The sequence below is a fragment of the Rhopilema esculentum genome, chromosome 6, assembly GCF_057945365.1.
Source record: "Rhopilema esculentum isolate cy_ngs chromosome 6, ASM5794536v1, whole genome shotgun sequence".
NCBI lineage: Eukaryota > Metazoa > Cnidaria > Scyphozoa > Rhizostomeae > Rhizostomatidae > Rhopilema > Rhopilema esculentum.
Genome location: NC_142820.1, coordinates 12,821,663 through 12,839,760, shown reverse-complemented (window position 1 = coordinate 12,839,760; position 18,098 = coordinate 12,821,663). Strand labels below are relative to the sequence as shown.

The following is an 18,098-nucleotide window of genomic DNA, read 5'->3' as shown; positions in this document are numbered from 1 at the left end:
TTTCAGCGATAACTTCAGAAAAAACTTATCGCTGAAGTACCTGTCAGAGAGAGGGGGGAAGGGAGGGAAGGGGACACTTGCCTTCGGGTAAAACCAACAACTCTCTTCAGCCCAAGCCCCCAATGTTGTCACGGAGCGGCTAAATCGCCAAGTAATGCGAAGTAAATGAATAAAAACGCAGTAAAATGTGATTTAATTGTTTTTCACACTAGGAATCCGAGAAGTGGCTACATATTATCAAGATTCATTTGTCGCTAAAAGACTGTTAAAGCAAACTACACACTACATAAAAACAGTCGAATCAACAAAAAGGAAATACAAAAATTATGATACACATCTCAGGCAAAGATTATATCAGTTATATTACATCAGTGTGTCGAGAAAAGTCTTGCGGTTGGATTGGCTTTTGCGTTGTTACATAACACATACATAACATATGAGAAACAAAATATTATTCTTAAAATTGTGCAAGTTAGGCTTGTGACCAGGATAGATTCTTTGACGCTGCGCAGGAGGCTCTTAAAAGAAACGATTTGATAGGAGATCTGTACTGCAGAAACCACTACAGCCGGTTCACCAAAGAAAAAATCCGGATAAATTAAGATGATTTGGTAACTAAGTATCGCAGATGGCTTAACTTCGCAGGAATGTTTTCCATGAATTCGCAAACTCGCAATATCTTATTGAGATTAGAAAATAAGATGTGCCACTTCAAGAGTTCTTTATAAATCACTAGGTTATTACGTAAGGCAACTTTGTTGTTCTGGAAGGAACTCGCAGATGCGAAAAACAAAAGGACTAATTTTCTGTCCAAATTTACAAGGAAATCAACACTTGGCAATTTATGAATTTTTGTGATGTTTTCCTTCTGTTTTCCACCAATATTTTGCAGTCGATTGAAAGAGAGATATCGAAATTTGTGGTTCGAAAAAACAACAAACCAAAAACAATTATCATCAACTTAAAAAAATCCCCGCTGTCGTTGGGTTTCTGCTTGCCTTCAACTATTTACATATTAAAAAAATACCGAACTATGAGACGAATAACGAGCTGTGAATGGCTGCGTGCAAAAAGATTTGCACAATAATGCCCAATCATCCGTTGTGATTTTCATTGATCACAGAAGCGAAAATTTCGTTCAACAGTTCATAAAACGTGGATCTTTAAGATATGCATACAGACATTTTTGAACCTTTCCGTTATTCGTTAATCCTAAAGACAAAGCTACCAAGACACGGTTGAGTTAAGATTGCTTTCATTCAGTTCTCCCAATGGTTTGGGCGCACTGTTCTCTTTCCCAGCGTGTTGGAATGCTTTTGATGGATCAAACTTGGCCTTTCGACTGATATTTGGTGAATTCGCTTTCTTTGCGAGTTTCTCACGAGAAACCTGTGCTCGTAGCCTAGACACCTCCTGCGGATTGGAAAAGAACAAGTTACTAACAACAAATGTGAAGCCATAAAAATATTTGACATTACAAATCAATTGGCGTTTTTTACTGATTTGGTGATCATCCGGTCGATGATTTTTGGCAAAAATCTTTCGAGGAAAATCCCCAAGAATCCTTAAAAATCTTATTGTTTTAAAAAGTAGGCCTTTTTAGAAAAATGATAGAATGAGAGTTATATATCCAGAATGGGATATCCTGCAACCATAGGATTTCCACTCTCTCTCTCTACACATAGAATAATCAAATTCTTTCACTCAATGGTGCTGGGACAATCTGAAATTCATATATATTTTTTTACACAATTTTTAGAATATGAAACACCCAATTGATATATACTAAAATCTAAAAATGTGATGCTGAACCAAATCAGTTATAAAGAGACAATTACTGGTGTAAGCAAATACATTGAAATGCCATAAAAAGACAAAAATATATTCGGCATGTCATGGGATGGTTCAAAACTTTGACGTCACAAGCCCTTTTCTAACGAAATTGCCTAAACATGGATAGAATCCGGACGGCTAATTCCAGGCATTCAATAATAAATGTTGAATTAGAAAGTTTAGAAGGCAACAATCGGATTCAAAATAGCAGGGATTCAAAATCTAGGTTCATGTGCTTAGATTTCAAATCACGAAATATATTACTTAAATTTTGATCATCATAAGTATTGGTTAAGTGTCTGAAATCTCTAGATCGGTAGAAAAACACTGTATTTTTAAAAAACACACTTACCTTTTTCAGAGAAAGGTTTTCCTCCTTAATCCTTATAATGTGATGAATTTTTTGTTTGTTATTCTGATGTCCGAGAATTCTGGCATAGTTTTCTGCCAACTTGGTCATCTGAAAAACCGAATGGTGAAATCAACTTGTCAATTAATAAATGACATCTGTACTAGCAAAACCAAGAGAGGGACAGAATCGTCAAATTATCTATCGAGAACTTCTGGAGAACAGAAAAAGAACTTCTGGAGAACAATCCCTCGTCAACAATATGCAATTGGCTATGAAACAGTTGTATTTATCTTGAATTAATAAGTATTGCATTTCTTAAAACAGAATCACTAATAGGTGAACAAGGACACAACAGACATCCGCGGTTTCTGGGAAGATGTAACAGATCATTGCAAATGCTAATCGTTTTTTTAAATGTTTTGTAGAGCAAATGTCAATTGGTTATTAGCAATCTGATTAAAGGCACCCTTCGCAATTACCACGACAAATTTGCCCGGAGTGAGCTTCCTTCCCAATAGCAAACTTGGTTAGCCTCGAATACATTCGCACAGGCGCTTGCAAAAAGCGTGGAATTTTTATAAGTGAAGTTTCCCTTCTGCCTTTTTTCTGTTGTATGGGCAGGACAATATGCAACGCATATGGTACACAGCTAAGGATATTACCTCACTCTCTTTGAAATCGTTTTCGCTCAAAAGCATGCGCTTTTCTTGCTCGAATAACTCCAGTTGGGCCTGCGATGGAAAGAAAACTCTACATGAAATTTTACATACCAAGTCAAGACAAATGTTTAAAATGTACACAAAAATCCGAGGGTTATGTCACCCCACAAATATCCCTTACGCCTATAGCAAAAATCTTTCTTTTTTGAGAAAACTCCCCCCCCCCAAAAAAAATCCATAAAATCCTATTGTTGTAAAAATCTAGTAGGCTGTTTGAGAAGAAAAATAAACCACTAGCACAAACCAGTGGCAAATAAATGTCAATTTTAAGATTGAATTTGCTGCTTTTTTGGGTAAACTCTTCTGAGAAGATACAAATGGGGTTAAATAAATATGGTTTCTGAACACAATAGTTTGGTGTACTCGGTGTACTGGCTTAGCGATCGCAACATTTTAAGAAAGCAACGCCTGCTTGTGCGTAAAAGGTGATTGCTCTTGGCGAAAATAGAAATAAATCAAGTTACACAAGAAACAAGAGTTACGCAACCTAAAACTTCGTCTAGCATTGCAATTAAGACAAATTATGTAACACATATCTTTATGAACCAACCTGGAACGGACGAGTTTTAGATTCCAGGTCTTCATATTTTGCACGCCACCTGCATAAAATTGAAACAAGTCATTCATTGAGGATACAAAGACGCTCATCCCTGTTATAATACAAGCATTCTAGGTAACTAAACAATGTTTTTTAAGTTTTTAAAACTCCTTATCCTTAAATGGCTGTATCGTGTGCTAAATTTTCCAAGATCATTTAGAAGCCGAATTTGTAGATAGGAAATAAAATCGAGGCAGATTCGTGGCTTTAGGGAGTGGAGCCTGTGTCATGTTTTTTGTCTCGCAAAGTCGGTCATATGTCTCGCAAAGTTGGTAATTCGTCGATGGCTCAAAAAACCATTCAAAACTTTTGTTTTATGACTGTCATAACACCCGTTCTCTCTTAATCATAAAATTGCTTGTAGCACCGCTCATAATATTTCGCAAGTTGATGGCTATAACATGATCATCGTGCCATTAAATTTTAAAGCAATTCTGACTAGAACCAAAAATAACTGATACCAAAATAACTTGGAGGTAAATCTATTAAATTTAGGCTGGACGCCCTTGTGGTTATTTTCTTTTGCTAGGAAACTGATAACTTCAAACCACATCGTTTTTCTTTTCAAAAAGGTATAAATTATCTGAAACTTTTTAATATAAGGACGATTTGTGAGAAAATCGCATTCTCCTGTTTCAAAATCTTTCAGGCAGTAATCCTATTCATACAAAAAATTCGTTCCAATTGCGTTTTTTGCATCTAGCTATTTCGAAACACGATTTCCTCAACATGAAACGAAGACTCGCAGCCTTCGCATGAATTTTAACTGACTGCATGTAAAAATCAAGTTATTTCGTTGGAAATACGTACATTTCGGAATCCTGGTGTAATGCGTCGGCGCTTGTTTTGCTTCGAAGACTAAAAGCAAGAGGGAAGGCGCCATGAAAAACTTGAAATTTAAAAGAAAATATCAAAGAATGTAAGATAAATGTACTTTGAGGAACGTATCGAGCATGAAGAGGTGAAGTGACAGTCCCACAACAGAAAAGTTGCAAAGCAAGTTTGGTTCATGCAATGAATTCAGAGTTTCCTTTACCGTTTGTTTTTCTAATTAAATATCCAGCCTTTCAAAAACAGAAAAGGAACAAAGGCAACGGAAGGCTGGAAACGCCACCCTAGTATCTCAAAAGGTCACCGCCTTGACAGAGAAGGAACTATTATGGAGCGATCGTAGTATTTTGATGTTCGCTGTGTTAGGTTCGCTGTGTTCGCTGTAATACGAACATATTAGGTAAATGGCAAACCAGATACCTTCTCTTAACTAGAATCCTCTCGTGAATGGTTTTAAAGAAATCTGATATATAATAATTGATTTACAGCATAAATAACAATTCTGTAAGATAAAATATAATTCTACTTTGAAAAAAGAATTTCGTAGAATCGTCCTACAAGGACGAGCTATTAATTTAACGAAGTTAGAAGGCGCTGAAATCGTGATTGTCTGATTAACTACAACCAATGCTGATTCATATTGATCACCGTATAAACTGAAGAGCAAAATATGTTTTAAAAGCAATAACAGCAAAACTTGCATGGAAGGAAGATGCTCGACTAAAAAGGAATAAGTATTTCGGCGTACCTCTCGTGTTCTGACAAAAGTTTGGCATACTTGCTTTGTTCCAACTGTAACTTCCTGTAAAAAATTCCTTCGTTAATAGCACAAGTTGGCATCAACTGGAAGAATCAATGTAGAGTATTTGGCACTGTTTCTCAAAACAGCAATTTACCAAATAAGGAATAACTGCGTGTTGCAAATAATATATAACTTATTTTGTGCATTTCGATGAATGTTTTGGCACCAAAACAGGACCAAATTGCATCTCAATCTTCTATGTTATGGCTATTTACTGTGACACCTCTTAGCTCCACAAACATCTGTTGGTACAGTCTGTTTAATACATAACGCTTAGGCCTTTTTTCTGTCCAGGGTCACCCCTTAATCAATTCAAGATTAATGACAAGATTCATCTTAGACTAGCTACAATTTTCTATGTGTGGATGCTGGAGAATGATTGAAAAATAAACTTTGTAATCAGTATATCAGGATACAAGCGCAGTGTATTGGTAATATCTTACCGCAGGAAGCTGTGTTCAACACTCGCCATTTTTGCTTGTGTCTCGACGATTCGCCTGTGAGACAAAAAAGTATGGAATAAACGAGATGAATTTGAGAGATGCGAGCAGATTTCTTGCCTGCTGATAAAAAAGTTTTGTTTCTTTTCAACTAGTCCAATCAAACGGTAATCACGAAATAATAAAACGTGAAGACTTTACCGAAAAATTAATTCATTAATTAACAACAAACAAGCACCTTTTTGCTAAGAAACATTGAGATTTTTGCTGGTGGTAATAAAATTCTTTTTCTACAATAAGACTTTACTTTCAAAAAGTTGTTTCGCTTACTGCAGCCTTGTCTACAGCTCCATATAACTTAGGAATATGACGTAAATGACATCAATATTTGTTTGTGAATTAAACTGAAAGTTATTATATACATAGAAAATAGAAGGATTAAATCTGAGAAAAATAAACTACCGAAGTTAGTTGGAAACGAAAAAGCAGGGCTCCAATTCTTTTGGAGCTTTTTCAAAAACGAAAAAATCGATTCTGCTATTGGAACCTTGACTGTGAGTGTACCTGCCCTAAATGACGCTTTGACAGATTATGGTGCATCATGGGAATGGAAAACAGTGCATTGTGGGATTCTTTTAGTAGAATGACTTAAAATCACTTCGGAAAAAAATTAGAAGATGATTCAAGCAAAGCAATGTTCGACTCACTTTCCGAGCTCCTCTTTAACTTTTGAAATCGTCAAGTCCCTCGTTGAGACTACACTGGAAATCAAGAGAAACTTTATCATCTACTTGTCAAAAAATTAAAAAATTGACAAACTTTTTATATTGCTACAGATTTAATTGTTGATAGCCCAGGCATGAAATAAAAAATAACTTACTTCTTGAACTGGCCTTTGATCTGTTCTACTTCAACGTCTTTCGTTTCAATTTCACTTTTCATTTCATCAATTGTTCTGGACAAGGTATTTCTCTCAAGTTCTAGTCCTTCAATGGTGCTAGAGTCGAATTCAAAGAGTATAGGTATAATTCGCACACAAATAATTGAATTTTAAACACCGTGAATAAATTTTTGAAGTCAGCTCTGGCTAAATGTGGCATCATAAGGGTGACTTTGAAAGAGGCGTAACTGAAAAGTTTGCATGGTTGGGGGGAGGGGATTCCAAGAGAAGTTACCGCTTGTGTATGAGTTTAAGTTGGATATAACAGGACGTGGTTACCGCTGTGGACTGAAGTTTAAAAAAAGGCCCTGGTAAGAATAGACTTTGTTGAATCATTTTAAATTTTGCTAAAGTTATCAAAAGCACTACTGAATGATAAGAAACATTGTCAATGATTGAGTAAATTGTTTATTTTGCTATCAAAGCTGTATTTTAATAGATATTGGGAACATCATTTAGGCAGACAAATTAGATACCCGGAAACCAGATAAATTAGACAGAATTTATTGGCAATAGTCTTACGTTGCGAAATGTTTTTATGTGAGCGAAATACGAAGTTTAGCAGACGAAATTTCGTGGTAACTGTGTTTAAGAACAGAAAACTTAAATTAACAGACAGTGACATATGCAAGTTATTCGTAAAATCAGACAAAAATTAACTATAATTGCATCAGTGAGGCATGATATTGTCATATGCAAATATGATTCACAGTTGCAAAAGCCAAACCGATTGAAACAGCTCACTAAATCGATTATCCAAATAGAAAATTTTGCACAACAAAAAATGTGTACCTTTTTAAGCCGGAAATCTCGTTTTCGTACTTCTTGCTATTATTAGAATTTTCTTCTAGAAGTTTTGAAAGCTGGAAAAGAAAAAGTGTCGATGGTTGACAAAAATACATTGCCAACGAGCAGGGTGCCTTTTAAAAAGTTCCAATTTGGAACTTTCTATCAATATTATCAAATGGACAATTTACATTAAAACGCAACATAGAATTCTAGATTCTGAAGAGTTTGTATCTGACGACGTACTGTGAGGGTTTGTACCTGACGGCGGCGTACTTTAATTACAAAAATTGAAATTGGTTTTGAGCGTCGAAATTGAAAAGGGGTGTGAGCAGAGACTTTGAGCATCACAAGCTCGGGTTCATAAACATGGACAGAGCTGCTTAGCTTGTTTAGAGAGTTAACTGAGGTTAATGTTCCAAGACTTTTGACAGTGATTGTCTATATGGAAGCACAAATGCTGGTGATCGTGTCTTTAGGCAGCAGCACATGAATAGCCCGGCAAGGGTTGTAGTAAGACTTCTAGTCACTTAACAAGCAAGTGATTTATAGTCCTGTTAGTTGTTATTCGATGTTCTATAATTCGAGCAATGTCCGCCGAACAAGTTCACTAAGCATTCTGTAACACAGTATGATTTTTCATGCCATTCTCTTCTTATTAATGAAACTTTTTTGTAATAAGCTATTACTCCATGTAAACAAGAAGTTCCACTACAGTTTGCCAATTGTCTCCTTTTTAAGGTCACATAGATAATAGGCGTTTGATACATACCTCGTTCACCTGTAAAACAAGAGCATTTTTCTCAGCGTCGTGCGCCACGACTGCCTCCTCTAAAGCCTTGTCTTTTTCATCCTTTCAATGAAACAACAGTAAATATTATTTAATTTCCACACGCGTAATTATATAATAGTGTTTTGAAAACAAATCTAATTTGACAGAAATCATGATGAATTATTTTGTGATATAGTTGTTCCTGAAAATATCCCACGGTATCTACAGACTTATTCATGATAGGGCTCTTACTCTTCAAATTGTGCCAAGGGCTCGAAAGAAAGATGGCGAGCCGGCAACAAGGAATCAAGCTTTTTCCTAAACATTCTCTTTCCTTCAATGATCAGAAACTTCGTGAGAGTAAAGCTAGTAAAGAAAATCAAGGCAAGATTTCAAAAACGAGCAATAATTAATACATTGCTGCCGAAAATTTCTCTATTCCATTCTAGCGAAACTCTTTCCTTGACAAATATGTCAAAATATCAAGATGAGCAACCAAACCTTTAGCAACTTCTGAGTTTCTTCAGATTCTTTCAACTTTTCTTCCAAATCGTTAGCCTCTGCCAACATTCGGTCATAGTTCAGATGAAGACTATTGTAAGTATTCTTCATTGTCTGAAGGTCCTCTTTCCTAGAAATAAGTATTGGGGGTAAATAATAAAGAAACCTCAAAGTCCAAATCAAAGAGACTTAACAAAGCGGATTCCATTTTAAATTAGGATTTTTCCCTCGTCACTTTTAAACTGCAAGCGATTCGTTGCATGAAAACTGTAGACTAATGTGTCTGTAAACTTTTATTAAGCAACCTGTTCAAAACCAAGAGCACCATGAGATGAATGCAACTTCATAACGCACAGAGTACGCTTTGGTGTGCAGAGCAGAACGGTTCTATGTTGCAACTCTGAGTTCAATCCTCGATGAGATCATCACCAAACAGTTCCTTTTATATGCCATCGAGCTCTTTACAACAGAAACGGCAAACAATGATCTTAATTAAGACACACGATAGGAAAAAATCCAGGCACAGTTCGCATGTTATTATTGATACACTCAACATATTCACCCGTTTCTAAAATGCACAAAATTTTATTCTCATTCTTGCATTGAAAATAAATTGTACAAATGGAGGTTTTTTTATTTTGTAAATGGCGACCTTAACTAGTTGTTTACAAAGCAAGCCTGTTATGAAAAATAGCCTATTAAGCTATAATGAACAAATAAAAAATGAAATAGAATATAAGAGAAACATAATCTAAGGGAATAAAAGTTTAGTTAAAACCCTTAAGAGTTCCCAACTTCGAAAGGTATCGAAAATCCCTTTATAGCCACTTCTCAGCACACGATTAGGGAAAAACTAACTGAGGCTTCAATTGAGACTAAATAGCAATCTGTGGCTATTAGTAGATATAAAATCTAAAAGCAAGTTTTAGTGAACAAAATAACCCATCAATTCATGACAAAATCTGATCTGTAATTGCAGTTAGGAATTCTTATGGCTGCTTGCATGGTAATAAGGTTGTTTGTTCATCATTTCTTTGAGATTATACTATTCATATTAAGATGGCGGAAAACATTTAGCATAAATATAAAAATCTTACAAGCTCTCATAGGATGCTTTTGTGACGTCTAACTCAGAGGTCAGCAGGGATTCTCGAACTGAAAATTCCCCCTTTAATGCATCTAAAACACAAGTGAAACAATGCTATACTAAAGCAATACTAATATTATAGAATGAATATAAGATGGAGGGTTAGAAAATGAGAAGTAATCCATTCTCAAAAATAACTGATCATGTACATATCAGCAAAGAGAATGCGAAGAAGTTTGGGACACAAGATTTCCAAACTATTTTTTTGAGCAAATGTGTAAAAATTTGCAAAAAACTTAGCTAAGTGCATCAACACGCTTGGTGGGCAAAGAATCGCGATACCATTACCTACAAAAGTTGCTCGAAACTTAAGGCTGCATGAAAGCCAGCTTCTAACGCGTGCATTCGCAAGTCTGTAGAAATTCAAATGGTTATAGAAACGCTATAAGTTTAATATTTTCAGTTTCAGAGAAACACCAGTATAGTTTCAATGAACATGGATTTTGAAGAACACAGACATGAAATTCAAACAATACAAGCATTCAATGGAAATCATTCACGGTCAAATTAATTAAAACTTTGAGTCATTAATTATGCATTTGGGTCGGCATATCTTAACAAGGCAAATATTTCTTGATTTTCTGCTAATGTTCGTGGCTAGATATAAATAAACCAAAGCATGTAAAAAGCTTTTGTTCGGAAATCATTTTGCCCTTTTTTGAATGTATGCGCATTTCTTTCATGACGTCAGGACTGAATCCAAGCAAACCAAATGAAATGGAAGGAAAGTCAGTCAAAAAATCGACTGGTTTTAAAGCCCCGACCAAACGAAAACTTAGAATTGTTAGGTTATATTCAATAAGCTCCATTCCAACATTCCCAGCATTTGACTGAACATTGACATCTAACCAAGTTTATATATAAGTTCACGTTCCAAAAGCAACTTCTTTCTTCCGAGAAATGAATAAAAGCAAAGATCTAGTCGTTACTCTATCTTTTCGCTTCTCCAAGCGAAGGTAGGTCTGATTATGTTGTGTTGGTGAACAACACCGAGGAATTCTCCCTATCTGTGTTCCAAACTGCAAGTCAATTTTCTCAATTATCTTTGACCAAGGGAAAGCTCACAAAATGTTACACGAGAAGCACAATTACAATCGATCTGGCTTGAAACCCGAATTTAGTACGCATGCATATTACGAACATTTGTGAGAAGGGCAAATAATCGCAGCATTGTTCAGTCGAGCAGTGTTCACTGAAATTTTTTGACCAAAATAAAAAACTTGCTGCACAACTTTCAAGAAATGTCTAGTGGCTGAAAAAGGCGGCCAAAGGTTCTCAACATTTACTGAATTTTGGGGAAGATTCAGTGAAATGCTGAAAGCGTTTGACCTGGGCTTAATGAGTTTACCGTAAGATTCTTCAAGACTTTCATATTTTAGAGTGATGCGTCGCAAATTTTCCGTGGTTGAATTTTCCAATCTAAAAAGATACGTCAAGGCGAAATGTCAAGATGATTTATATTGCGTAGAGAAAAAAGAGTTTGCAGGATGATTGCATCAAAACTTGCAGGATTTTCAAAATCAGTTTAAAAACCAGAGTAATGAACATTTCAAGGTAAACAGGCAGTAGCAAGTCAAAGTAAATAATGACGAAAAATATATATATATATATTCTAAATGAATTTTGGTAAGAATTCCTGGACAGCATGTGGAATAACATGACACGATACATATATTGGTTGAAGAAAAAATCAAGCGATAAATTGGATCGAAGAGGGGGATTTAATATGCGCGTATTGTGCAATTATTAGGCGTAAGGTAACGTTGCTATTTCCAACCTGTGTTTAAATGAATTACTTACAGTTCCATTTCCTCTTCCAAATCAGCCTTGGCATTTTGAACTTCCGAAAGCTGAGCAGCCATTTCATCCCTCCTGTTCTGGAGTAGCTCGTGCGCTCTTTGGAGATTACTGCACAAGAAATACACGATCAAACTTAACATCCTGATTAAATTATATATATATATATATATATATATATATATTAACTGTAAGAATGACAGAGAGTTATTTAATAACGGGTGGGGCATTCGAATGAATGACGATAGGGATGAGCCAATAAAAATCGCCATTTTAGGTTGCTTGCTCAAAATATCCTTGCAAGTTGCAAAAATTAAGAATGCATCTAAACAATCTGTTGTAACAGTCAAATTACTGTCACCTACATTCTTACAAAAGTTTGATTTTCAAAACATTTAAAAAATTAAGCGTGAGGGACAGTATGAAGGTTAACTGCGAGTGAATCAGAGGGGAGAGTTCTGATACCACTTCTCTTCTCCTCCATTAATAAGCACCTGTGACTGTCAACTTAGAGAGGATAGTTGATTTGCAAAGATGCAAAACTTGCAACATAAGAGATACTCACAAAACATTTTCTTTTAAAGAATCCCTTTCCTTAGACAGCAGTTCCAGTTTTTGTTCATGCTCGCGAAGGTTTAACGTGGTTGCTTCATTTTGCGATTTCTGTTCTTCTAAATCTCTTTTGACCCCTGTTAATGTCTTTTTGTCATCTTCATGAAGTCTTTGAATCTTGGAAAGCGTGGTTCTAGTTTCCTGCAGGAAAAACATTTGTGTATATAAAAGCACTGGAAATATGAACTCAGCCTGCATATACCTGAAACAAAAATATAAATTCTTGTCTGAAATATTGATTTTAAATACGTTTTATTTGTTGAGAAGGAAGAGCAGAGGGCAACTTCATGAGCTTTCCAAACACTGATCTTACCCAAAAGACTTCGAGATGTAAAAAAAGTTTGTTTGACAAGATACTCCGCTTAAAATGGATTTATATTTATTTGAAAGAATATAGAGCTGCTCCTAGATAACCTGATATTATGGTATTGGGTATCGCTGATCGTTTTAGGGGAAAATGATGTTGGAAAGAATAGTAAGAATGAAAAAAACAAATTAGTGATTCTTTTTATTTTACCAATTATGCAATATTAAAAAATTGAAATAAGAAATATTGCAAGAAGGCAGTGGCATTGATTATTACCTTACAGTCGGCTTGAACACTCAAAATCTGTTCTTCACAAAGCCTTTTTTCAATGCGAACTTGATCAAGTAAAACTATAAACAAAGATCAAACATTTCAATCAATACAAATGAAAAACGCAAAGACTTATTTGGTCTTACGTCAAGCAGTCAATATTTGTAACATCATTAAAGCATAAATGTTACCAAACTGTTTCCTACAGAATTTACAAATATCCCTCTAGGAGATCACACATGATGTGAATATATACAGGACCGAACTCTCTACCTTGAAGCTGCCAAACTGTAGATTCAAGCTCTGATATCTGCGCCAAGAACTCGCTTTTCTGTGTTTCTGCAAGAAAAATACAATCAACGATAAAATCTGACACTGTGCTTTATCAAAGCTCCTTTTTCTATACAATTATTTTAAATAGCAATATCTGCAATGTAAGCAATTACTTTTGTGAAAGTCTATAATCACGTAAACTACTTTGTTTTGCCTTTTCTTTATAATATCTCGTAATGTCTTTTATACTTATACGTATAAATCATTAAGACTGAGAGTGCTAATAAATAAATACGGTTTCTATTTGAGGGCCGCTTCAAATTGCAACGTTTTTATCAAAATTGCAGCTTCAATTTGAGAAAATACGGTAGCTAATTAAACAACTAGGGCAGATACTTTTTCAAAACTTAGAAATGATGAGGGAATAAATTCATTTGACAAATTTATATACAACAGTAGTAGAAAATCATGAAACAAATATTCTTAAATGGCTTGATGTACGAAAACAATTGAAAGCATTGTGGGTAAACTGGCCTTGTCTTTAGAGAGCCCTTTGGTTATGGTGTCCACTGTTGTCAACTTGCTATACACCAATTCTACTTACGGCACCTTTTTGGAAATTTCTCCAAATTACATTATAAGACTTTTTTAAGTTCAGATTCGTTTTCATCACCATAATTTTAAGCTGGATACAATTTTTCATACTGTTTGTGCTTGTATTTAAGATTTTACGGAGAAATGAAGTTTGAAAACTTGAAAGGGATATATATGATCCAAAAATCGTCCAGAGAGGAACTTTTCCGCCCTAGTAGCCAAATACGCTCAAATCCCCTATAAAACTTTTATCTTTATATCGTCATAAAATCAATATTGTGAGCAATATTATAATGAAATCTTCCAAGTACATCAAAATCCTAGCTTTCAATCCGAATCTGTTGTCAAAAAATTTTGTACAGAAAAACTTGAAGAATTTTTCAAAATGAGGTCTTAATTTGAATTGGTGTATTGACGGAAGTATGTTTGTAAATCAGTACGAGTTGAGTTCATGTGATCAGTGCCTGGTCAGCCAATAGCATTAAAGAACAAAAAGCATGACTAAGGGTATCGGGTATGCCCTCTTCTTTTATCATGACTCAGTTTCTTTAGGAGTCTTCATATTCAATAAAACGTACCTAAGTTTGACACCTGACCACGAAGAGCAAGCACATTTTGGTTTCCAAGTTCCAAATCAGCCTCTAGATTTTTCTTCTGGCAGTCCAGTTCAATGCTTTCTTGCCTCAAACTCAATATTTCCTGGAAGAAACAATTCAAAAGCAGTCAGCTTTTCAAAAATGGAGAAGCTTAAACATCTGGCGAAAGACTTTTATAAAAAGTTTAAGACTTGTATAAAACAGTCATTTGTTCACTCAAAAACAGTTATATTCTTAAAAAAGGACGGTTGTAAGTGCTGGAAACATAGAGGTTTATCAGTAAAAATACAAAGTTGAAATCTCACATTCTGACAATGGTCCAAAGCACTTTCTAGTTGAACACATGAAGCAGACCCCTCAGATTGCAGTTCTTCTAGCTTGACAACTAACTCCTCTTTGTCTTTGCAAATGACCTAAAGAACGAGTGGAAACTGTTAACATTTGAATTTTAACATGAACTATCATACTCAAAGTCAGATGCAAGCAAAAAATCTTTCATTTCGAGCTAGAAAATAACTGTAGGCCTTAGGCCACCTAAAGCAGAAATACTGTGCATTTTTCATGGAAAAGAGAAACAAAAACTTTAAAGTCCTGAGTGTCTATAATTATTTGATATCTTGTCTTATCTACTTTATATTTTAGAATCTAACAATTTGGCTAAATCTGATTAACAAAAGCCATTTTTACCTACTCCTTTAATTTTCTTAACCACAACAAAAAAGGCTTTATTTCAAGATAAGCACACATGGAGTCAACGAAAGCACTTTTGAAGAGGAAACTTTTAATAAAATCATCTTGGTTGAAAAAAATTATGGTAAAATTTATTAGATTGGGTACTTTACCACGTTTCTATCCTTAGATTGTAGTTTTTCTTTAGTATATTTACAGTAGGAAGCTGTATTAATTATAATATTTTCATTTACAATATGCCTATTTTTTCATCCCTGCCAATGCATTTTATTTTTGAATTGGTTGGTATCATCATTTTGTTGAAAGACTCGTACCATTGATACATAATTAGCAACTAAAGATGTTAGATAAGTAGCAAAAACACTTTTTCTTGGAGCTACACAAGATTCACTGTTTATGAACTCAGTTCTCACCTTCATATGAGATTCAATTTCCTTCTTATCCTTAAGTGTTCGCTGCAGGTTCTTTTCAAGTTCACCAATCTTATATTGAAGATGGTGAATCTGCAAAAAGCAAATAGAACCATTACAAGAAATCAACTCTTGTATCTTACCTTAAAAAACATGAAGGTAAGTTTTTAATAGAAAATTCAATCGGTCAAAAAGAGACCAAGCAAATGTTATTCTGCCGTACAGACTTTAATTCCTAGAAAATTATTGATTTACAAAATTTAAAAAGCACCTGCTGTGACATAAGGTCCTTGCAGCTCAAGTCTGTATTGGATGACGATTTCAACTTTGTATTTCTTCTTACTGGTTTTGAAGGCGTGGCAAAACTCTATAAAAAATGGCATTTTGTTATATCTATTTAAGTGTTAGCATATGAAAGGAGGGAGAAATTTCCATATATATTGATAAAAACTTTGAACAAACAATACTGTGCACAATATCATAAAAATGATTAATCTATATAACAAATATATATATATAATATACTTACACAGTTACCAATGCTGGATGTATGTGAAACATCTAACTTGTTAACATCTAAAATAAAATAAAAAAACAAAGGAATTCTGATTAATGTTTCCTAGTTTTTTTTGTCATTTTCTGCATGAAACACAATTTAAAAAAAATTACAAGCAGAACCGAAATATATCAGCATTGTAGCATTTAAAAGCATTGAAGACCATGAGGCAACCAATTTCAGTGCTGATTTTACTTTAAAAAGATATTGAATCTATAATAAGGTGGATCAAACACTGGGTGTGGCTGGATTTGAGTGATGGCTGGTGGGATCACGAGTGACTGCTCACGTCAAATGAAAAGGCCTGGGGATGGGCTTGGCCATTTTTCTCAGGCCTGGATGTTTGGGACAGGCATTCATCACTGTGTGCCTCAGTGCCCTACTGAATTGATTGAGAAGGGCGAACAATTGCTGTCTCTCCATCAATTTTAAGCTAGCTGCCTGCCTTAGATTTTCATATAAGCTAAATAATATTACTCAAATCTTTAATGTCTATGCACTCAGAATATTCTAGCGTTTTCAAAAGTCACTCTTTCACTTGTCATTAATAATGTTTTCCAACTGCTGTGGACTTTTGTAAATGCCTGCACAGGGTTTTTTATTGATAAATTATATATTTTGTAAAGATTACTTGCCTGAATCAAACAAGGAGAGTGATGTACCTCCTGCTGCCAACATTTTTATGGCCTGTTTTGTAAAATCTGTATTGAGTAGTCAATTAATCTGACACTGTTTTGATTAAAGTTGCTACCATTACCATTATAGCATAAAACAGTTCAAGGTTAAACCATTGACTTACCAAAAGAAGGCTGAAGATCTGCCGGACCTGGAGTTTGCTCTGTCAATAACAAAAACAGCTATCAGAAAATCGACAATGCAAAAACAGTTCTGCAAAGCCAATCTTTTAAATTTATTTGCAGTGTCAAAATTACAACAAGTTGCAAAATATGTATAGTTGTCAAGAAAAGAAAATGCTTCTTACCTTTATTTTCAACAAATCTCCCGCCTTTTTCGAATGTCACAGGCCCAGTACTTTTAGAGTTAGCTTTTGTTACATCATAACATCCGACAGGTGGAGCACAAGAAACTAGAAAAATAATACAATACAGATTTTAGATAACAAGCAAAATTTTAATAAAAACATTGAAAGACCCTTGCTCAAGATAAGATTAATCAAACATTTGTAACCTCTCTGTTTTCTGCAAATAATTTTCACAAACCAATTAAAGCTTTGACATGCACACAAAATGGTCCTTACTTGGTCACAAAATGGTCACTTTCAACTGCCCATCCCCTGCCGTGGGGTAGCTGAGCTAACGGGGGACAGAAGGAGACAGGGAGAATGACGACCCTTCAGGAAGATTGTTTACTAATGGTGGATAACCAAACTCTTTCTTCTCAATAACTCGTTCCTTTCAAGCTCGAAATTTTGGCCTGGTATAAAGCCTGGTCAATTATTATCTGTGACACGTTACGATTGATTCGTGGCCTATCAATTTTATATTCTACTTTGTGGATAAAAAGGCCACAATTCCAGTGATTTCATTTTGTTGTTTTGTTTTATTTGACAGTTTTAATTTAGCCTAATTTTTAATTTTGAAGGAAATCAGTAGAATCCCAAGAATTGCAAGGTTCGCATGAATTTCTTATAAAGACAGATAAAGACAAACTGTCGTATCATTAAGATCAAGCCATTTCCCTTTCCTACAGGCCATGGCCATAGTTTCGTTCGTAAAAGGATTGATTTGCTTTAAGACAGCTTGATTTGCCTCGAATAACACACAAAAAATCAACAAAATATTCTAAAAATTACCATTATCAATAAATCTTTTCGAGGTTGACCTTGAGAAAGACATTTTCTTTTTCAGCACGTCTAATTGCTTCTCCAAAAGCTTGTTGTTAAATTCGCTTCACTACATGAAATGCGGGCCTAATCGTCAATAGAAACGTTGGTCTTCCCGCTCAAAACATTTAGCCAATCAAAGACTCGTACCAGTCCCTTTACTCGTCAAGTCTTTTTGACATGAAAAATGACATTTTCTTTTTAAATGTTGGAATCTTGAGGTGGAGTGGGTATGGGGATGGTTCACTCCCCCCCCCCCCCCCAACCACAAAAAAGGGCAATCTCACAGGGCAAGTTTATCCTCCCAACTGATCTGCTTTAATGTTTTTCTTATAAAACTATAGCGAGAAGGTAGTTCATGCTTGGAAATTGTCTAAAAACGAAAAGTAACACGAAACTCCAGTGACACGAAAAGGAACTGCCATCGAT

At 35.0% G+C, this 18,098-nt stretch overlaps 1 protein-coding gene across 1 annotated transcript; it reads right to left on the bottom strand.

The window, feature by feature from the left end:
• Positions 1-195: 195 nt before the first annotated feature.
• On the bottom strand, positions 196-17,798 carry LOC135686738 (uncharacterized). The gene is made up of 26 exons (XM_065203041.2): positions 17,640-17,798; positions 16,809-16,913; positions 16,626-16,664; positions 15,800-15,846; positions 15,542-15,637; positions 15,274-15,363; positions 14,476-14,583; positions 14,153-14,273; positions 12,981-13,046; positions 12,714-12,787; positions 12,084-12,271; positions 11,522-11,629; positions 11,070-11,140; positions 9,672-9,753; positions 8,575-8,704; positions 8,074-8,154; positions 7,308-7,378; positions 6,456-6,572; positions 6,283-6,336; positions 5,579-5,632; positions 5,082-5,135; positions 4,313-4,360; positions 3,455-3,503; positions 2,848-2,916; positions 2,186-2,293; positions 196-1,413 (listed from the first exon to the last, which is right to left on the bottom strand). Exons 1-26 carry the CDS (start codon positions 17,680-17,682, stop codon positions 1,225-1,227), a joined length of 2,262 nt encoding a protein of 753 aa, XP_065059113.2. The 5' UTR covers positions 17,683-17,798; the 3' UTR covers positions 196-1,224.
• Positions 17,799-18,098: the final 300 nt, after the last annotated feature.